The 23,608-nt window shown below is 37.6% G+C and overlaps 1 protein-coding gene and 1 long non-coding RNA gene across 6 annotated transcripts in view; one reads left to right on the top strand and one right to left on the bottom strand.

Moving 5' to 3' along the window:
- Positions 1-23,608, bottom strand: part of MLLT10 (MLLT10 histone lysine methyltransferase DOT1L cofactor) — a 136,870-nt gene that overhangs the window by 18,183 nt on the left and 95,079 nt on the right. For all 5 annotated transcript variants that reach the window (XM_040591261.1, XM_040591259.1, XM_040591263.1 and 2 more), the window contains 2 exons: positions 17,381-17,559; positions 299-416 (listed from right to left, as the gene is read on the bottom strand). In XM_040591261.1, coding sequence (XP_040447195.1) covers positions 299-416; positions 17,381-17,559 — 297 coding nt within the window. The remainder of the gene's footprint in view (positions 1-298; positions 417-17,380; positions 17,560-23,608) is intronic.
- On the top strand, positions 18,482-19,342 carry LOC121086872. Its single transcript, XR_005827460.1, has 2 exons — positions 18,482-18,873; positions 19,163-19,342. It is a non-coding gene; the product is annotated as an uncharacterized LOC121086872 (long non-coding RNA).

Genomic DNA, 23,608 nt, shown 5'->3' with positions numbered 1-23,608 from the left:
CAATCACAGAAGTCACAGGAGACATTGTTGCATTCCTGCCTGCTGATGGCTCTGCTTAAACATTTACATTTCAGACACTTAAAAAAAAAAAAAAAAAAAAAAAAAAAAGAGGGGGGTGGGGGGGTGGGGAGAGAAAACCTCACTGTTCTGGGAGACAACTGAGATTTTACTTCCAACACATAACAACTTTATACAGGCACATTTAATAACCAAATGCTAGGCAGAGTTCAAAAATCAAATTTAACAATCTCTTCCATCTGTAAAGCTGCGCATTTGTCACCAGCAGCGGGAAGCTTACCTGCTTGGTTGTTTTCAGACTGAGCTATAAGTCCTGCCATTGCTGAATTTGGGTTCAGCCTATTGCCGTACATGTGGGATGGAGGCAGAGTGAGAGAAGATCCAGGTAGGGTGCTCGCCTGCAAGAAATGAATTAACATTTGAATCCTTCTTTTTAAAAGGGGGGAAAACTGCTAATGTATTTTAAAGAAGCCTTCCTAATGCACAATTATTGACTGTTTTTTAAAATCTGAATGTATTTAAGAGAAAAAAATATTATTTTCCATTTGTGAGTACAGAAATAGAATTGCAGTACTTTGAAAATATATCAGGTTTTAAAGTGTGTTTTACTTGTCGTTGGCAAGATCTGTTAACAAAAAAAAACTTCCAATGAAAAAATTACTGTAGCAAACGTTAAAAATACCAACTGCATTTTAAAACAACCGCAGCGTAGCAGGATGGGTAGGGTTCCTTTGCAATCCTGAAGTATGCACTCAATGCTAGGACTTAGTAGCATGGCGACCATGTGGTTATCCTACTAATTATTTAATCTTATTAAACCATTTACAAAATAAGGGCAGGTAGACAACAGATGTCTCACAAATGCTTGGGTTCCTTACATCACAAGCCGGCTGTGGAGGTCAAAAGGTCCAACTTTCAGCTCTATAGTTTAACTACACAGAGCCATATTTCCTTTGCTCAAGTCCGTCATTAGTAAAACCTGCACACTATTTTGTTACTTCCTATTTTGATAGACTTGGAAGCCTGGTGTTTTTTTGTTTTGTTTTGTTTTTATTTTAAAGAACGCAAACAGCCATTACAAGTATGTTTTCTATACAATAGAGGGCTCACGGAATCACAGCTTTGCCCTGACCCCATATAAGGAACTGTATTTTTGGCAGTTGGCCAGCTCTACTTATTGAAGAGCTCCCAAAGTTTGTGTTCATTCATGTTGCTAACCGCAATTCTGAAGGTCTCTGCTGGGACTTGTGCCAAACAAGCGAAAATGAACCCTTAAACAGATGAAGCTAAGGAGGCTGGCCAAAATCTTGCATAATCCAACGCAATAAAAATACCTTCTTCCTTGGCTGCTTATGCTTTTTCCCTTTCGAAGAAAAGATTTGTGTCAAATGCTGAGTTGCAGAGACAGGCAATCAAAGGGGAGAGAAAAAAATAAAAGGCACGGCTGCATATTAAAAAGGCATTTTCCTACCTGATTAAAAAGAAAAATATTTCAGAACAAAGAGAAGATTGCAATATTGGGGGGGAGGGAGGAATCAGAGATACATAACCTGTATGATCACTGGTTTTAAAATGAATCTTTTAAGAAAATGTAAACAACATTTACAAAGGAATTTTAAAAAAAAAAAGTGAAAAAAGAAGGTGAACAGGAAGGAACTCAATTTGTGGGACATTTTGACATGTATAACTGCACACAAGAGACAGGGGAAACATACTGGTTATTACAGCAAAATATTACAGAGTATAAACTATGTCTCTGGAAAGAATCACACACTACCATTAAGTTCTGGCTTTCAGCCAACATATTAAACTTGATGAATGGACTTTTATGAATTCGTACAACTGTTTTCAATGATGCTTTATTTACTATATACTGGTGAGAAATTGTGCCTGATACCTTTAAACTGAAAAGTGAAAAACCTGATCATTGCAAGTAATTACTTGTGGCTTTTTCTAACTTTGTGACAGTAGAAGAATGAAAGTATGTGTGAGGTTGCTGGACACAGAACTACAGTTTCACTTCAAATCCGGCTGTTGTATCTTTTTTTTTAAAGGAATTGCATGTCTTTAGTAGAATTAATCTGAATTAGTTGTAAGTCTTAAAAATAATGCAGGCATTTTCACCTACCACATATAACAGCTTCCAGAAATACAGTAGGTGTTAGTACCGTGACACTTACTGATGAAGGTAGCAATACTGCACAGCTACTTTCTTTAATGAACACCTGTAGTATGATTCCAGCTCAGCTACTATCATTCACTAGCAACCTTCAGCTGTTTCCCCCTCTCAAAAACAAAACAAACTTCAAAAACATTGTCAAATTCTTTCACTGAAGAATGGAATATTACAAGATTCAATCATTATTTGCTTCCATATCTAAGAGACAAGACTAGCAAAATAAAAATCTGTGTATATGTTATTTATATAAACTGGCTGAGGTTATGAATTCTACTAATGGAGTTCATGCTTTTTTTGTTTAAACGACAAACATCAGGTCTTATTTCTGTTTAGTCTTAGAATATTTCTATAAAATATTTCTCTTAATTCTAGTAAGTGTACTGCTCATGTTTTACACAAAAGCTGCGGTACTTTCACTGTAATTCACTGCAAGGCTGCTTAAAACTGTAATAGCAACTATATATTAATTTATGATGGCAGGGCTGCTACAATCAGCAAGGAGAATAGCTATTTATTTGATTGAAACATGCTCAAATAGATTTAAGAACTTTCTGAAAGTGTAAGTATCTTGAAAGGAGTTGCTAAAGTCTGTTGAGTAGCCATCACATCACAAAACAAGAGACATCAAAGGAATTAAACAATGTTTGCTAAGTGGGTTGATATAACAGATCAAAAGACTTAGCATGATTTAAACAATATCTAAGAACTTGAGTTTTTTCTCAAGTAGTTGATCACCCTAAACTTAACCCCTGTTTATACTTTAAAATAATAGTGAAGGTGTCCTACAACAAGTTGGAACTACAAAAGTTCTAGTACCATCATCTATCCTATGCAACTCTCAAAGGAAAAAAAAAAAAAAAATCACATTAATAAATTTGTTCAAGTAAGCTGGAGGTAAATAAAAACTTTTCCAATACTTTTTTTAAATGGCAATGTAAAATGACAAGAATAATGATTTGCGAAGCTTTATTATGTATGTGATGACTTCATCTGACAGGAAAGTAGAGGAGGTGGAGGAGCGCTACATTATTTAAAGGTGAAATTGGAGCTTCATGTTTCACTCACAGTCCAAACAAGCTGTAGCAAGCATTTATTAAAAATGCGCAATCATCCTGTCAATACATATTAAGGTCACAGGACTGAAACATGCTCTAAAATGCTGAACTTTTAAAGCTGTAGTATTCTTTATTTCAACTGATTCTAGTTAAACAGTCAACACAACACACGATCAAAATGTAAGAACTAATGAAATAAAGAAACTGCTAAGTATTTATTTTGAAAAGGCAGCAAATTTTCCAGAAAAGATTTTAGCAGAAGGATTTAAGCCCATCTAGAGGTATATAATACACTGCTTTCATTTATGGCACATTCAATAAATCAGAAAAGCAATAAGCAGCAGAGCAGCACAGAAGGAAGATACACTGTAATTCACAGAATGCCCAAATGCAGTAAGAATAAATGATTGATATTTGATTGATGCTTAAAACCACTTGGCTCTACAGAAAGAAAATGCAAGTATATTCTTCTAATTAAAGAATGAGACTTGCAAGTTAAATTTAGTTAACTCATATATACACATAAATAGCCTCTGAAATATTTAAAATAGTTTTGTATGTGTTTGCACCACTCCAAAATGGTATTTTACTGTAACAGTATGACTATAAAGTTTCCCAAGTTGACAACTATTTGCATTCATAACTGAACATTTACTTAAATTTCCAGGGAAAAGTTTCTTCATTTCAGAAGTTACATGTTCTTTAAGCAGGAAAACCAAAGGGGAGAAAAATGAGACAATACTTTGTTGTATGCAATTAGGTTAGGTCTCAACAATTTGAGAACCTTTAAGCATGCCTATTCCCCTGTTCCTTTCAAATTTTATGCTATGAAATATTTTCTGATAACAGGCCTCATTTCTGTCTCAGCTCCACACCAGTAAGGTTTTAATACTCAGCGTGTGATGAGAGATGAAACCAAGTGTGAACAACTTTCGGGTCCCATGAGTAGGCTGACTGTTGAAGCTGTCAGGTTCAATTGCATCATTCCACATTATTCAATGCCCCAAACTGCTCCCTAATTGTTAGGGGCTTAACATATTCAAAACCATTGTTTAGGCTAATGCTGAAATGCCTACAGTCGAGTTTCCATAAAGAAAGGGGAGGGATTTAATTGTAGTTAAACCATCACTGAAGGCTCCTCCTTTCATGATAGGACAACAAGGATGGCCAGAACAACCAATTCCAAGACGGCTTCTTAATCAGTTTACATCCAATCCACATCCCTTTTCCCCTCTGCTTTAAAAATAATCATTGCTATATTGTAGCTTTGCTACATTATACCACCATTATGATGATGCTTTACAATTAGTGACAGATCATCTCATGACCTACTTCAGCCAATATCTATTTGTCAACAATAACTTCAAAGGTTATTTTTATTTCTTGTTTAAAATAAAAACATATCATTGCTCCTGCACTGTCTGTATCTCTTGAAGTATGAGTACCAGATTAATGTGGCTAGGGTCGTACCATTTACCAATTATATTAGGTTTCTTCATCACAGCCCAATGCTGTGATAGAAAGTGCAAAACTACCCCTTGTTCCTATTAACATGAAGTAAAGAAATCAAGAGCACTAGAAATCACCAGCAACTACTTCTTATGGCCAACTATCACTGAAAACAGGAGCAAAAAATTAAATGCAGATGAAGTTTAAAACTAATTTTCTGTGAGCTGTTCTGCTATACTTCTGAGAAGATGTTACTAATGTTTTCCATGCAGTTGTCTAGCTTCATGAAACACGCAAGGAAATTCTAGCACTACACCAGATATTAACATCAGCTTACTTAATCTAGAAGTTATCTTAAACTGATGTATTTTGGTCAATGGCAAGCAACATTTATCTGAACAATGTACTATTGAAAATAACATCAAAATTAAAACCACACTGCAATTAAATGAGCTTAAATATTCAAACATATTAATGCTGCATACATGATGATAATAAATAATAGGTAATAAACATATATATAAACAAACTGCCCTTCTTGAGAAGTTAAAAGAGCTGCCTATCACGTGGCAGCAGCAAAAGCAGCCTGGCCTTATGTTTCCTAGCTTAATCTGGACAAGTGCAGAAAAGTGATTTTTATCCCTAGAAATATTAAGGCCAGTTATGCTATGGGGAGCATGTGACAGTTGGCTTTACTTGGGTATTAAGTGCTGTTTACTTGGGAAGAATATGCTTCCTTTTACTCTTGCAGTACTTATAGTACCATCTTTAATTTCATTTAGGAGATGTGGGGGAACCACTGCTATCATTTGCCTTCTCTGAATTCTGTGTAGCTACTCATCTGGGATGGCTGTATACGCCCGCAGAAGGTGGTCAGGCTGTGGTTAATGCAGCAATACAACCAAATTTCTAGGAAGCCCAAGAGGAAGTTCTGCTACATCAACTTTTCACGCACCACTTGCTGCAGCACAACTCTCGAATATTTTTGCCACAAATATGGAATTTGCTTAGAAATCTTATCTAGACCTTGTTTCCAATGAAATAAATTTCCAAATTCCTGTTTATTTTCCTATATTCCAAGAAATACAGATGGAATTGACGATAACACAGAAAATCCTTAAAAAACAGTTTCCACATTTCTTCTGAAAACCATCATAGGACTTCTCAAAACAACTAGCACAACACCAAATAAATGTTAAAATGCAGCATGATAAAAGCTACTTATATATTTTAAACAGGTACTTTCATTCACACTATTTAATTCATACTTTGTCTTTCCTAGCTGTAAGTTGAACTTACGAAATTAATTTTCAGGCAAACTATATTGACTTCTCAACTAAACCGGCCTACAGCATTATTGATGACAAAGTGGGAAGTGTACTTTTTACAGCTAACCTCACCTCACCTACTATCCTATGTACATCACCAATGTGAATCAACCCCAAACAGCCACTGTAGCCTTCTATTCACTCACAAAAGCAATACTGGGATTGAAAAGATAACCCGTTCCATACTGCTACCATTACCATCCAAGCACTCTAAAGTCCTTAAAGTTCCAGGTTTTTTTAAAACAGATTATCAAGGTGCAATTTTACAATGGAAGTTTTCACTAACTGGCTGAAATACAAGATTTAACTGAAAAGCTTAATTAGGAGGCTGGAAAAGTTAAAATTAAATCAGAAAAAGGGTTTATGATATCTTCAAAGAAAAAAGCAACTTTTCCATCAAACAGAACATTAATTACATGTACAAATTATTATAATTAAAATCTGTCAGGAAACCGTATACATGACATGTAAAATCATCCTATGGATACATTATTCACATCATTAGTACTTTTTATGTTACTAGCAAAAATAAATACTTTGAACTTCGAGCTGTAATGAAGACTCTTGTTATGAACAAGCAAATAATCAAATACTGTCTTTGAGAATCAATTGTTTTGATTAAACGCACAAATAAATCCTTCAATTAAACGAACCCATCTAACCTTCAAACAGCAGCACTCAAATATATTCCAAGAAAGGCATGAATGAATGCAACTAGGAAACACAGTGGGATTTGAAAGGCAAAATGAAAAATTAATGGCACACCTACAGAAACTAATTTATACCTCTGCCCAGTGTACAACAAGGGCACATCAAGTCATTAAAAACCACATGGGTAGAAGGCCTGTCTTCCAATAATGTGAAAAAGCTATAACCCCAACTGTACTACCCATTTACTCATCTCTTCCATGTTAACTAAGCTGGATATTATATAAAATTTTAACCAATTAATATCTATTTATTTATAAACTAGACACAAAATAAGACTTATACAAACACTTACTAGAATGCTACCTCATTCAGAGGGGGGATTTCTGTTTGTTTTGTTATGCCTTTTTAATATTTATTTAAAAAAAAAAAAAAAAAAAAAAAAAAAAAAAAAAAAAAGCTTTACAGAGATAAGACCCTGGGATTCCTCCTCCTCCCCCACAAACCTAAGTGAAAACAGAGCTATCATTTCAACACAAATCCCTTTTACCCCAAGTCTGTTCCTCCATCCTTTCCATCCACCTCTGTCTTCATAGCACTTAACCTGTATCTGCTCTACATAGACAATGGAAGCAGTGTCTTACCCAAGAATCCGTTTTCCTTAAGAATGTTAACCTATATATCAGAAACCACAATTTCACTCTCATATTGACCAGCAGAAAGAATGGCTTGATCAGGAAACAAACCCTGTATACCCACGCAGTAATCTATTTTCTTTACATGAGCATTCCAGAGAAAGCCAGACACTTTTTAAATGGCAAATAATGGATCTGAGAGAAAAATAACTACTTTAAAGATCATCTATAATTTCAAAAATAGTAATAAGCATCAGCCACTTATTCACAAACACTGACATTTTAACTTTCTAAATAAACAGCAATAGTCTTTGCTATTTAAGTGATGAAACAAACACCTACAGTAGCAGAATTCCTGCTGTGTAAAAACTCTTGCAAGATCCTCAACATTTTATACAAGGCCTATAAGGATACTGCCTCAGCAACGAACTTAGCAGCTTACAACAAAGCATACACCATGCAAACTTCAAATGTTTAGGTTTGACTTGAACAAGATTTCGTTTCATCTAAATATTTTTTATTATTCTTTTCATTGCATACAGACTAGAAAATTTCACGTTTTTCACATTCAACACCATTACTATTGTCTCAGGCAGCTAAATTGAAGTAGTGCTACACTCAGTTCAACGAAGAGGTCAATGTGCCTCAGTTGCCTGGAGACTGATGGTTGCTACAGCAGCACCAGATAAGCCAAGCTAAATAAGCTTCAGCTTGAAGGCAGAAAACATTTATTGCTAGACTGAAACATTGATGCAGTTGTCTCAGCATGCAGCACTGCGCAAAATCATGCAACTGCCTTTCAGACTACCTGTATATTGCTTAAGTCGACGCAAAGACATTCTTAATGAAGCAAGAGGAAAATACAGAAAGTAAAGATATTTTAATTGGGCTAAATACTAGATTACTTGCAACTATGATTCCTTTGTTCTTCTAGTTGAGTCACATGTTGGAAGGAATTTTCCCTCTGGCTGTAAATTCTTCCTCCTTGCTACTCTCCTCCACCCCCACCCCAAAAATCCTCAGTTACATTGAATGAGAAGAAAATTCTATTTTTACCAGTTTTGCCTAGAAGTAACAAGGAATTAAAACAGCCTTTAAGTGACAAACAAGAAAATTTAGATGGAAAACCCTTTACTTGCATGGTTCTTTTACATTTTTAATTTTGCAAGACTCTTAAATTTAACCGGCAGTGACACAAACACGGTTTAGTGGTTTTGGAAGGAAAGTCACTATTTTGCAGTGACATCTTGCACCACAATACCAAACCCCACTGTCTACAACATCACACTGAGGGATGCATTTAGCACACTTTCTAAATCTACTGGCGCTGGCAGTTTCCTGTGGCAATGAGTCCCAAGGATGAGCAACATATTCTATTAAAAATTATTTCTTTTTGTACTGGATGTGCTTGCTTTTCCTTTTATATTTTTTTTCTTAAAGTTCTGAGGTAACAAGAACAGAGTAGTTTCAGCATCCAAAGTCCGTGATCCATGTTGACATTCTGCCTTTGACCCAGTGGGTAGGAACCCCTTTTGAGAGATCTTATCATCAAGAGGTGTTTTGGCAGTCATATAAAATATGTTAATTGGTTTTCATGTATCCACCATTTCTATCGATTAGAGAATTATAGTACTGGAGTAAGGATATTATTTCCATTTTCTGGAAGCATCCTGCTTAAACCATGCAATTATCATAATCTCCAGATGTTTTATTACTCTCTTCTTAATTACCACTCATATTTAAGGTAGTACTAATCATCTTTCTGAAGACAAATGCAGAAAATACAACTAAACTGACCACAAATTTCTAAAACCTGCTATTTTTATGTCGGATCTTTAAAAAAACCCACACAAAACAAAGCAAGCATCAATATGCCACACACTGTATGGTAATGTATAAATTGAACTTAAAAAAAATGAACTAGCAGAACTTGCAAAACATACTGTTTATCTGCATGGGAAGGTCACTCGCCTCTAGATTACATCAAATGAATTGGTATCAGCAAAAAGACTGGTATGACCTGATGTCATGATGTCACCAGAAGAAGCACATTTTGGAAAAAATTAGCAAAACATTAAGTGTTGTCTATGTTTTACATAAATGACTGATTTCTAAGGAGTGAGAAGTTTCACTACGAGGCACCTACCTGGTACTAGCTTTTCAGACAAGCAGTAGAAATCTATACTATCTGCACTCTGGACTTCATAAGAGCTATTCTGGCATTCAACATCTCAACTATTTCTGTATTAAGAAACAGACTTCAGGAAGTTGCCTGAAAAAAATGTAGAAAGAGAGTAAGCATCTTCCCGAGTTATGGAAATCATCTCTGATTACATGTCTAATGTAACCCACCATAATTAGGGCAAGTTCCTTTGCATTGCAAGAAAGGATTATGGCTTAAATAAATTTGTTGAGATTGAATATTTCAAAGTCTCCAGTTTTAAATCTTAAGATGTTCTGATCCAATACACTAAACTCTTAACTTCAGCCATTACACATGGTTGTGACGTGTAACTCTGGGAGGGAAGCAGGAAGCTCACTTAAGCAGTCAACCCTCTAGTGCAGGTGACCTGAAGTCTGAGATAGTCACATCTGTCACATCCCAATGTCCTAGAACTGAGGACAATTTGTCTTTTTTCACGTATTCATTCTACCCCCCAAAGAATAGACCTACCATTTTCTACAGCAGCCAGAGAGGATGGCCCAGAAACTTTCCTTAAATGGATTTACACTTTCACCTGCCCAGCTCTAGCAAACTTCAGATGCTTAACTTGAAACTTTCCTTCCCTCCTCACATTTACTTTGAGTCGAATATGTATTAACAAAAACAAATTAAAAAAAAAAAAAAAAAAAAAAAAAAAAAAAAAAAAAAAAAAAACACCAAGAAGAAGAAACCAGCAAGACTGGAAAACATAAGTGGACAGAGGAGTATCTTCCTCAGCCCTACTACATTCAAGATTATGACACCCGTAATCTGAGACTACAACTGCAAAATCACCAGCAATATCAATCAGGTATGTGCATTTCACTGTCCTACAAAAATGCCCAAATTCCCCCCGCCCTGAAGACTTGCAAAAAACCCTCTTAACTTGAATTTTCAAAGACTACTTGCTGAAAACATACACTTAAATTCCCTCATAATTCCACCTGTTTCAGAAGGTATAGATAAGATTGCTCCAAAAACTGCTTCTAACTTCCCTGTTGATAGAGACAAGAACTAAGAATAAAGTTCCTTTTTCCTGTATTTTCACTTATTTTCCTGTGGGTGCCAGAAAAGAAAACTGAAAGGAGAAGAGAGTTCTCTTGATAGCATGCAAAATAATGAGCAGACTTAAACTATCACAAGAAAATAACCACTAAAACAGGAAACCAAAACCAGTGCAAACTAGTGATGTGGAAAAAAAGCAGGGGACTACAGAGATCCAAAATTAGGGACTAGACTAATTCAGTGAGAAAATAAAAACCACAGGATAGAAGCATCTGAAATATAAGGTGCCCTACATTCAGAATCTAAGAATCTGAAAAGAGCTCAGGATTCCTGAGCTTTCACATTCCTGTATTGTTAACAAATAACTCCAAATCTAGTAAAAAAAAAAAAAATAAGCCTTATCTCGCTCTAAAAACTGGATCAGACAAAGGAGAATAACCACCACTATATGAATACTAAATAAAACCCTACTGCTCCCACAGAGAGTAAAGCCAAACGAACTTCAGAAGGGATCATGGAAGTGATTAAAGCAAACTTATTTCACTTAAAATTGCAACTGAGCAGCAGCACCTACCTTCCCAATTATCACATCTCCACCATGGAGGCAGTAGTTCATTATACCATGTTGAAGTGGACCCCTCATGCCATCACAAATAAATCCTGGACTAAAAAGAGTATCGAACAGCACTATTCAGTTTCCCTATCTCTGTGTAAGCCATAAGGACTGCTGTTACAAGTATTTCTTGTCCTTTTCCTTCTATTTATTAGCTGCTTCTGTGGCAAAGGAAGCTTAGTGCATAAAGTAAGAGATGGGAACTTAGAAAGAAAGTAAAACAGAAGCTGCAGAGGAGGAAAAACAGCTAAAAAAAAAAAAAAGAAAAAAAAAAAAAAGAAAAGAAGAATCATCCACTGGCAAAAACCATTATTTTCTCTATCTTTTGGATTGTATCTGTAAAACAGTTCAGTGACAAATATGTGCAATATTGCTTGAAACTATCTCACAGATGTGCTTAATACAGTCATTAAGAGCACAGATACCATCACGTAGAAGAAAAAAATCTACAAAGTCACAATTTTATCACATTAAATTTCCAGAATAAGAATAAATCCTGAAAAATTCTGAATAAACTGAGATTACAATAATGTAAAGATCATACACTACTGAATCATATCATACCAGCACCAAAGAGTCAATGAGCTACATATGTTTAAAATAAAAGGCTGTATGTCTTAAAGAAACCACTACATGCCATTTCCACTCCCACTAAAAATACTGCTGAAATGAGATAATATACTTAAACGCTTTTTTTTCCCCCTTAAAAGGAATACAGTCTGAGAGATGGCGTTAATTATCAACAACAGGAAGAAAACCCAGTCAAAAACCTTTACTTGCATTTCTGCAGTCTAATCCTGTATTTGGACCATAAAGGCCTTGGAAACAAATGGCCACAGAGCACTAGTAGGGTAATTTCACTCATTTAAGTCATCAGAAAGAACAGAGATAGCTCAACCAATTCCAATCTCAATTTCGGCCAAAGCAGCAAACATTTAATTACAAAACATGAAATCTACTAAGTGAAAAATTTTAAAAATAAATAAATAAATCATAATTTTTTAATCTAACAACCACCATTTCCTGAGGAGAAGAAAACCTTGCTGTATCATACCAACAGATACGGAAACACCCAGGTCACTGCCTTTTTTATGAACATATATTAATCACTAAGAATAACATCAGAAGAGCAGTTACGCAAGCTGTTATAGAACATAACAGCAACATACATTACATACAAGGAAATCTCCAAGATAAAAACTGAGCAAAGGACCTTGGAGTGGTGCAACTTGTTACTTGGCTTAACAAGGAAAAATGAAGACAACGTTCAAAATCCAAATGCAAGAAAGTGATTTTTCTCAACAACAGAGCATATATTAACATCCACGCAAAAGTTAAAAGACACGCTTCTGAGAGAAAAGACTGTACTTTGGGATACAGTAATTTGCTGTCACATGCAAAACCAGCAGTACAGGCAAACACTTCAAGAGGATCAATTCACAGAAAACCAGGAGTAAATAGTTGTGTGGGCTGTACCTTATTCGCATGTATTCCCTTCTTCCTATATTCTTGCAATTGTTAAATGCATTGTTATGCTAATAGAACTTCACTGATTTAAGCAGCATATCCTATCTGAGGCTATGCCCAAGATATAAAAAAAGGGGAACAGGATGCAAAAATTCTGCATTTCCAGCAAGTGGCATTTTTACTAGACCACTGATTCCCACCTGGTGAGGAATACCAGCATTTAAATACAGTTACGGCACAGCATGAAACATAAGCTAATAATCTCTTCTGGATTTATTAGATTGGAGTAAAAATTATGAGTAGCATGAGAGAGAAAATGAGACACAAAAGAAGAAGTAGTTGCAACAAGGCCCATAATGTGTTTTTGTCTTAAAAACAGATGAACTAAAACCACAGTATGGGAACCACCATACTAGACAACAGAATGGGAGAATCAAAATCCAGGATCTTCAAGGCGGTGGGTTTTTTTGAAGATTTAAAATCAGTGTTATTTAGTTGTTGAAGGAAAAAGTTTTAATCACTTAAGTTTTATATGGGCATAGCAGTTCCTAAAAAGTAACAAAAGGCACAGTAGTATTATCTAATTTTCTCACTTTAGGACACTTGCTTTCAATTGCTTGAAAGTTTTCTTAATACTATAAACAAAGTTCTCTGTATTACATGTCTACCATAACCTCCTAGTCAAAGTACTTCAGCCAATATTGAGATTAATTATATGGAAAAAAAATTTTCCTGAGACCTTCTCTTTAGAATTTCTGACCACCCCTACTTTAAAAAAAAGGATGCAAAAAATCTATCAAAAGTTGACAAATTTATAATGTCAAAATCATAATTACAAATGCCCAAAAAAGATCTCAGAAAACTTAACAGCTGAAATCTTAAAAGAAATGTATCTTAGCAGCACATCTTAGAGGCTATTCTAATTTTTAGTACTATTCCAATGGCATACTTGCCGTCCTGACCAAACAGCTGAGCAACCAAGATTGGTCATACTTGCTCTTTTAACTAATTGTTTAAATAAAACCTGCTTTTTTAACTGTTCCTTTTTGTCTGCTATAGAGGCACAAGATTACCTTAACTTATAACCACTACATGTACACCTAGAATCTCAGTTGATTTTCCTTTAATTAGAACACTACACAAAATAAATATATTAGCACACAATTATTTGTAGACTTCCACGGTGAAGATGTGGGTAAACACGGAGAATACATCCACATGAGCCCAGTAAGAGGACAGCACTGTGAAATTTGCAGAACTAAGCAGGAAAACCCTAACCCTTGAGGTATAACAAGTCATATATGGTAACCACATGAAAACTGGAGAGCAACTGCATGGTAAAATAGGCTTTCTTGACTGAGTCTCTTCAACCACTAGCAAGGACCTCATGAACTGGATAAGACTCTCAGTGTCCAGGAAAAACAAAGGCACATACAGGTGGTTGTCATGATTTAGTATGAATCAAAGACACGTCCAGCAGGGATATCTGCTTGGTATTTTCAAGTCTTGAAACGTTAGGAAAAAGTATCTGATCTGCCTGGTGTGATGACAGAAGTAGCACCTGATCCCAAGCCTCAACCAGGACATGAAAGCACTTAATATTTTAAAATTCACAGACATCCACCTTTCTCCTCCATGCTAAAGTACTCCGTAAACTCATTTTCCCCATGAATGAGGAAGAACTGTGTCCATGGACCTTACAGCCAACTGACTTGTTCACCTCTTGTGACTACAGCTTGTTTGTAGGAAGCTTCTCTCAAAACTGATAAATCAGCAGGGTAAAAACCCCAGAAACATGACATTTAAAGAAATTTAGCCTCAACTGGAAATTTCTACTGCCTACCTGTTGGATGTTACTGGATGTCAGAAAAAAAGTATAAGTGCCAGTCTAACTGCAAATGGTGAAGACAAGAAATACAGAAGGCAAAGACTGGGACAATAAATATAGGTGCCTTGGTTGTACAGCATAATTTAAAGACGTGTTGTGCTACACAGCTTATCTGAGGCACAATGTTTGGTTCAAATATCCATACCCGTATAATAGTTCAGGTGGCATAAGGCCCAAATTCAAATATTTATGTGTTGACACTTGAAAAAAAGAGACCACGCCTTTACCAATTTCCAGCTGGCAGACTAGTTACCAAAATGTAGTCCTAGTGTCACTGAAGCAGCATAGGTATTCACAAATTCTCTCCTGACAGGAGTCTCCTTTTAAGGTTGTCAAGCAAAACTTTTCACCATTTGAACCCCCCTTTATAGTTCAGAACCAAAAGATACTTTAAATGGTAGTACCTGCGAATAAGACCCTGACAAATAAATCTATGACCACAGGAGAACAAGCTAGGTACTGAGTTTAAGATACGTGACTCCTCTGGAGAAGGCGGGAGGGTGGGCAGGGAACAACAACCACCCACACATCTCCCAAAAAAACAAACGAAAGACAGGAATTTTAAGCGCTTCACCTATGGAGGGCTCTCTAGTTCAGCTAGAAAAAGCACTTTCTCACTAAGAGAAAGCGCATCTCCATATACTTCACCTTTTTGTGACATGAGGAAAAAAATACTATGGTATTTCTGTTCATGCCTGCTAAATATGGGCTCCATCCCATTGTTTTTTGAAGCCATTTATTTTCTGACAGAGTTTAACAAATAGAAGTGATGGTGCATGATTCTTGCTTAAATTTAACTTTTCCATGTAATTTGTGATTTTACAGACCTTGGTCTTCCCCACCTCAGTGTCTCTTTTCCAGGCCAAGAGTCCTACACTATTTACTCATTCCTTCTAAAGATGCTGTTCCTTGCCATTGTTCACTACCTCTTTTGATATCTACTGTATCTGTTTCGAATAGAAACTGCCTTTTTCCCTTTAATATAAATTTCATTTGCCCTCTTACAACCTTGTCAACACAGGTCAGTGCAGTCTTTCAGCAGTTTGTGACAGCTGATGTTCATAATAGCTTGCTGCATAATCAGCAAACTTGGCTTCTGTTGCTCCCTTTTCCTAGATCATTTATGAATACGCCGAGCTGTACAAAAGGCCATCAGGCTGATCTTCCCATGACTCTGATGGAAAACATCTCCACAGTGAAAACTGAGCATCTATTTGTTTAGGGTTTTTTAAGTCTTTTAATCTGCTACTAACCTATGACACAACCTCTCCCTTTATCTCTAGACTGTTCAATTTAAGTGTCTTCAGTGACTTTTCGTGTGCAAAACTCTTTGGGATTTAAAAAAAAAAAACAAAACACTAACGCAAATTGACTGAGATTTCCTTTCCTTTCACAAAAGCTACACTGGCTCTTTGCCAAAGCATCATATTTTTAATTAATTTCTTTAAAATAGCTTCTGTCAATTTGTGCAACAGAGATGTCACCCAATTTTGGGTGAAACTGACCAAGGTTCCTAAGTTACAAGACGGAAGTCACACTGACACACTGGCATAATGCAAGCCTTATTTCTTTAGGAAACCAGTCCAGAAGAATTACATAAAAATATGAACTACCACCTATAACAACAATGTTATTTGATACTGAAATGTATTCTGTGTTAGCCTGCACATAGTATTTCTGCTATACATGTACTCCACACACGTGTGTGCACATACAAACACATAAGTACATATGTATTAAGCTTGATTTCAATTCTTCAGGTTTATATACACTATCTTAAATCACTGTAGACTCTATAAATTAAAAGTTGATTGTTTCTATGCACACACAAAAAAGATGTATTTGATACATTCATTGTAAAACAGATTCCCATCAGAAAATGAAAAACACAAGAAACACGAAGTATAAAAAAACTATTATGTCCAGTACAGTATGCCTTCATACTTACACTCTGATCACGGTGGCTCTCTACAACTATAACTTCATGTTCTTTTGCCTTGATAAATGTAGTCTTGCCCAACATAAAGTCATACAAAATATTACCATAAAGATACTTTTTTCTGATTCATGTCACCCTTCTACACTCTTCCAGTGCCAGTGCCTACAGTGCCAGTATCTTCATTTGTATGACCTTTCAAATACAAAACTATAACATATATGCCAACTTTCACTTGCTACCAAGATATCAGCCTTAGCCACCTCTTTGCCAGGGCTAGCCTTACTTATCTGTAGAGGGATGAAGCTGGGTGAATTAACATTGATAACATACAGCTGTGGGCTGGCTTCAAGGGCAGGGGTTTGGCTGATGTAGATAAAAGTGCAGCTGTGGCTGCTTCTGTTAAGGGGTTGGGTGGCCAATGAAGAGGCAGAGAGAACACTTTCCCTGGGTGAGGAGAAGGCAGCAGAGGAACTGACATGAAGAGTATGCTGGTATGAGATGGTAAGACCTTGTTGCAGCTTGACAGTTTGGGGAGTGCTGTGACAGTTATCCATTTGTCAAATCTCTCAAATAAACCCCCTCTGTTTTCTAACTGATACCAGCATTTTTGCATGAAGTGTGCCAAACTTCACGTTCCTCTTTTAAATCCTTTCTTAAAACATTGTTCTGGTAACAGACATTGGTTAGAGCACTGATGAATTGTAACCAGCATTTATGCTACTAGTCATAACATAGTGACTTTTACTACACACCTCCATAGACCATTTTTGAAAATCTGTGCTCTGCAAAGATGGGACTATGTAATATTACAGGGAACTTCTACCCCCTAATACGTTTTCACAACAAGTACAGTGTTTATTAACCTATTTTCCAAACAAATTATTGTTTCTTTTAACATTGAAAATAAGCAGGTCAAAAACAAGGTTTGCTATCTTAAACTCTTGATAGTTTACCTGAGTTGCAGCAACAACAGTAGTTATAGAAGGCGCAGTTGAAGGTGATAGAGCTCCCACTTGCTGCAAGTGGCCTGAAGCCTGCTGAGGTAAATGAGAACTGGAAACGGGAGTGCTAGATCCTGAGCCAGATACTGCATTTGGAAATGATACTGCTACATCATTGCTGCTAAAAATACCTGCAAAAAATTACAAAAACAATTACATGCATCTCTCTCTCTTCCCCCTCCGTTTTCTAGTAACCATGTAAATATGCAGTAGAAAATTAATCAAGACAAGCAAGATCACTTAATACATAATGCAGAAAGCTCCTGTGTTGAAATTCTAACCATGCTGATTGATAAAAGTGCTCTCATCATTTGATATTCTACAGTTCAAGGAACACAGATTGATTTAGTTCTAAGTTTTTGTAAAACATGTGTGATAAATCAAGTATTTATGTGTATTACAAACTGCTCAAATATTAAAAGTAGCAGAATTTTTGGCTAAAATGCCTGCCTTCAACTGAGTCTGCTATCAGAGTTCTTACAATGAGTTACTGTAAAAATTAAGTAGATAAAGAATGAAGTATTAGACTATGTAACTGAACATACATGATACAAATGGAAAAATGCTTTAACTTTGGTAAAATGTTTCTAAACAACATTTGTTGAAAACTGTAATTTTGGCAACTAAGGATTGCCTGTGTTTTTTCAGAAAAATATTGACAGCAAGTCTGAGGACAAAGTACTCAGATTTGCTGGTAGAACTGGTGGTATTTCGTTTATTCACAAACTAAAACTCCACCCGTGGTCTACGAATACTTGACTAACATTTCTGCTAGAACAGCCAACAAGTAAATGACTAAATACATTAACATTAGTCAGACTTGTACGTTAGCAATTTAAACAGGAGGAGTTCATACCCCTCTGTGAAGCCATTACTTCTGTTCATCTACATGCAGGGTAAAGTTCATTATACAGGTTGGGAAAAAACCCTACTGACCAGAAGCCCAGGACAAGAAGTAGTACCTGTCTATGAAACCGTTAGGCTCCACGTGCATTAGATAAGTGAGCTGTCAGCTGGCCAAGGAATATCAAGCATGGTAGCACTGAACTGCAGTTAGAGGAAGAGTGCCACAGGGAGTAAACAGAAGTAGAATGAACATGGTTAGATCAAAAAAAGCAACAGAACTGAAATGCCAGTTAGAAGGCAAAGGGTGGAGCTAGTTTGTCACTCATACAAATAATGATCTGAAGAAGGCAGTGACAGTAAGAAGATACGCAATGTTAAAACACCACTCGCCACCCAGCAATCCCTCTGAGCACAGGCAGTTAAGAGAGACTATCATCATCCAAACCCACACATAATATGCAAACACTGATGCATCTTAAATTCTCTACCTCTACTGTCAAGAAAAATGGAAGAGAAAACCAGCCAGACCCAATAGAGAAAGAAGATACAAAAAAACAGCTGAAGACACATCCCAACAACCCTTTTCCTGCCTAACCAAGGTTAGTGACTTCTTGTCATCATCTCCCCAGTCCCTTCAACATAGTGCAATTCCATACCTGCTCCACTTTTCTACTGACCTTCATATCTTTTTCCATTTAGCACACCTTCCTGCATCATCTTCCCCGCCCCCCCCCCCCCTTTTTTTTTTGGTCACCATCCCAAAATATCTAGTTATGGCATGGCATTACTAGTAATTAAGATTCTTAAGGTGTTCAGTATGTTACAACCTTTCTCCAATTATATCTGCTTCATCTAACTAGACAATAAATCCTGTGGATTCTGCTCTAGGTTTCTCCCTACACACCACCGAAATGGACACGATTAACAAAAAGCCTTGCTACTGAGTCTACTCTTAAGTGTGATGTAATTACAACCACAAAAACCGAAACGTACCTGAAGTCCTCAAAAGATTTTATTTTTTTTAAAAAAATCTGCTTTCAAATTAATAAAAAGGATGAGATTTTTGACTCCCTGTATTTGAATGCATTCAAGGAATTACACATGTAAGAAAATTCTCAGAAAAGATGAGATCCTCATGCAATTATCTGGCTCCAGGAACCATGAATTTTAAGGGTAAAACCAATGAAATATCACAACACTTACGATTAAATCACAAGAGCTCATCACCACAAATGCTATCACTCTCATAAAATGTCACTGATAATGAGAGGAAAAAACCAAAATGTCCAGTGACAGTGAAGTAGTAAAAAAGAGAGGTATTTTGCCAGAAAGGTAAAACAACTCCAAAAATTTAAAGCTATTGTAGATATTTTTTTTCTTATTTTTTCAAGATCTTACATATTTAGTAACTGCAGAGCTTCTGCTGCTTCTATTTTAATGATAAGGTTTATTCTTCCTCTTAAAAATAAAATTCTGGAATACAAGCAGATATAAAATCATGGGCATAAAACTATTTCAAAAGAAAGACAAGCAGGAAAATAGGTAAGCTATTATTTGTTGCTGGTAGTAATACTATTAAAAACACTATTGCTGTTGCAAAATACAAGACAAATATGACCTATCTCCACACTCTGTTTGGGCTAAGTACTTCCATTTAGCAATACCTTACTTAATACATAAAGTACATGCACCTTCTAAAACTAGTCATGCAACCAAGATATTATTAATCCATGCAAGCATTTGAGTAAGAACTATATGCTGAACATACAAATAAATCCTTGATTTTCACACCATTTCAAAACTACCTGTATAAAAACTATGTGCATATCATATTGGAAAGCCAAGAAAGTGCATATTTAAAATGTTCAAACATATCAAGTTGTTCTTCTGGGAGAGATCAATCACTTTCTGGATAAGGAAGGAATAATAACAAAAGCCTGAACAAATCACTATAAACCACATTAATGTTTAAAACAAACAAACCATCTTGAATTCCTTCCCATATTACTGAAAAGCCAAGTAGCTATAGCTCATGATGAACGGCACTGGGTAATTCGCCAGAGGCATGAACAGCATGGTTAAGTACAATCTTCAGCATTTTAAAACAGAACACAGTTCTTAACTGCAGGTGTAAATGGGCACATAACACTGTTCGGGTAAAGCCTGACTGTGCTTAACACTGCTAACACAGCTGCAGAACATGGTTTCAGGTTCTGATGGATCAAACACATGTATAGCCTGCATTGCCGGAGTGAAAGACATAAAAAAAAAAAGGCAACTACAAAAAAAAAAAAAATCTCTGGACAACAAATAACTGCCTGCTTAGCACAGAAGGGCAGTACTATACAGGGGGGAACAGAATATGCAGATTAGAAAAAACCCTGTATTCTTTTTGCTGACAAGCAATGATGAAATAGATAGAGGAAATAAAAAAGTGAAAAACAAACGAGCCTCAAGTCAGAACTAGCTGTGTGTCAACATAAACCAAGTAGCACACAGAACAATTTTAGTGATTTTATCCAAAATCTCAAAAAAGTAGTTCTATGAGCAGAAGTAGTAACAAAACAGATTAAATTCTGGCTTTCAACAGTGTTGCTTCTCAAAAATTGTATCAATATACTAAGCTTTCCCACCATGATTTCTGTATCTTGCTATGAAATCCTCAAATTTTATAGTACTACGTTATTCATCTTGCTTACATTCCCTTCCAATACCGGTGAATGCAGAGTTCAGCAAGAGACAAGAACAAGCCGTGGTCACTCTTGTACCCATACACTGTCTGTCCCTATTACAGGGACTCAGATATTTTAGACTCCTTTAAAGAGTTTGGTTGAAATTGGACAACAGGCTTCAAGCTTACTATGGGCCAAAATCAAGAGACAACATGTAGACTGCTTCCTTAGGAAGCTAGGAAAATGTTCTCCCTACCATAAAACTGTATTTTCTTTTTTAAGTCAGTAACTTGAAACTCCTGCTACTGTGAAAAGAGGAAGTTATTCAAGATATCTGTCATAGGCTGCTGATCCTACCATTTTGCCAAACTTAAGGAAATAAGCAGAATATGGTCAAAGACTTTTTTAAAAAATTGTAGGATCATTTAGGTTGGAAAAGACCTTTAAGATCATCAAGTTCAACCATTAATCCAGCACTGCCAAGTCCACCACTAAGCACTATGTCTACCTGTCTTTTGACTATCTCTAGGGATGGTGACTCAAACACATCCCTGGACAGCCTGTTCCAGTGCTTGACAACCCTTTCAGTGAAGAAATGTTTCCTAATATCCAATCTAAACCTCACCTAGGGTAGCTTGAGGCCATCTCCTCTTGTCCTATCGCTTATTACTTGGGAGAAGAGACTGACACCCACCTCACTACAGCCTCCTTCAGGTAGTTGTAGAGAGTAGTAACAACCCCTCTGAGCCTCCTCCTTTTCTCCAGACGAAACCCCCACTCCCTCAGCCACTCCTCTTAGGACCTGTGCGAAAGACTCTTCACCAGCTCTGTTCCCCTTCTCTGGACACACTCCAGCACCTCAATGTCTGCCTTGTAGTGAGGGGCCCAAAACTGAACACGGTATTTGAGGTGCGACCTCACCAGTGCAGAGCACAGGGGGACAATCCCTTCCCTGGCCCTGCTGGCCACACTATTCCTGACACAAGCCAGGATGCTGTTGGCCTTCTTGGCCACCTGGGCACACTGCTGGCCCACGTTCAGCCGGCTGTTGACCAACACCACCGGGTCCTCCCCTGCCCAGCAGCTTCCCAGCCACCCTTCCCCAGCCCGTAGCGCTGCGTGGGGCTGTTGTGTCCCCAGTGCAGGACCCGGCACTTCTCCCTGTTGAACCTCCTACAACTGGCCTCGGCCATGGGCCCGGCCTGCCCAGACCCCCCTGCAGAGCCTCCTGCCCCCCAGCAGATCAACACTCCCCCCACTTGGTGCCCTCTGCAAACTGGCTGAGGGGGCACTCGATCCCCTCGCCCAGATCATGGATGAGGACATTAAACAGGACTGGCCCCAGTACTGAGCCCTGGGGGACACCACTTGTGACCGGCCACCAACGGCATTTGACTCCGGTCACCACCGCTCCTTGGGCCCGGCCAGCCAGCCAGGTTTCACCCAGCGCAGAGCTCGCATATCCAAGCCCCGAGCAGCCAGCGTCTCCAGGAGAACGCTGTGGGAAACAGTGTCAAAGGCTTTACTGAGGTCCAAGCAGACAACAAACATCCACGGCCTTTTCTTCACCCACTGAGCAGGTCACCTTGTCACAGAAGGAGACCATGTTAGTCGGGCAGGACCTGCCTGTCGTAACCCCGCGCTGGCTGGGCCTGATCCCCTGGTTGTCCTGCCCGTGCCGTGTGACGGAGCTCAGGATGACCGGCTCCACAGCCGTCCCCGGTACCAAGATCAGGCTGCCAGGCCTGTAGCTCCCCAGATCCTCCTTCCTGCCCTTCCTGTAGATGGGCATCACATTGGCTGACCTCCAGTCTTCTGGGACCTCCCTGGTTAGTCAGCCAGGACTGTTGATAAATGACGGAGAGTGGCTTGGCGAGCTCCTCTGCCAGCTCCCTCAGTACCCTTGGGTGGATCCCATCCAGCCCCATAGACTTGTGCATGTCTAAGTGGAGCAGCAGGTCACTAACCCTTTCCTCCTGGCTTGTGGGGACTTCATTCTGCTCCTCCTTGTCCCAGTCTTCCAGCTCAGGGGGCTGAGTACCCAGAAGGAAGCTGATCTTACTGTTAAAGACTGAGGGAAAGAAAGCATCAAGTACCTCCGCCTTTTCCTCATCCTTTGTGGCAATGCTCCCCCCCCCCCATCCAATAAAGAATGTGGACTATCCTTGGCTCTGCTTTTGTGTCTAATGTAACAAAAAATGTTTTTACAAACACGTTTTAAGGCAGTGGCCAGCCTGAGTTCTAGCTGGGCTTTCGCCTCTAATCTTCACTCTGCAATGTAGACTTCCAACCCCACAAAAGCTGCACAGAACTACAGAACCTCTCTACTTGGGGGAGGACAGACACAGGGCAGGGGGGCAGGGACAACCACCTCAAAAGGACTTGCAGTAGAATTCACAGAAGTAAAAAGAAATTTTGAGTTATAAGAACGAGAACTTCTTTACAAAAACAAAAGCTATATTCACGTTTTCAGTACCTTCACTTCCTGTGGCGATCTCAAAAAGTCTCCCCCAAAACCCTGACAACTTCATACACAGAGCAAAATGAAAATTTGCTTTTGTATGAAAGTCCATTAATTGGTAACTATAAACACGCAGAAAAATTGATTAAGTTTAGTTACACAAGAAAGAAAATGTTTTATTCCAGTAGAATGTTAGTAGTG

Source organism: Falco naumanni, chromosome 4 (genome assembly GCF_017639655.2).
Source record: "Falco naumanni isolate bFalNau1 chromosome 4, bFalNau1.pat, whole genome shotgun sequence".
In the NCBI taxonomy this organism is placed as follows: Eukaryota; Metazoa; Chordata; class Aves; order Falconiformes; family Falconidae; genus Falco; species Falco naumanni.
Note: the sequence above shows the minus strand (reverse complement) of the source record. Positions and strands in the feature narration are given on the sequence as shown.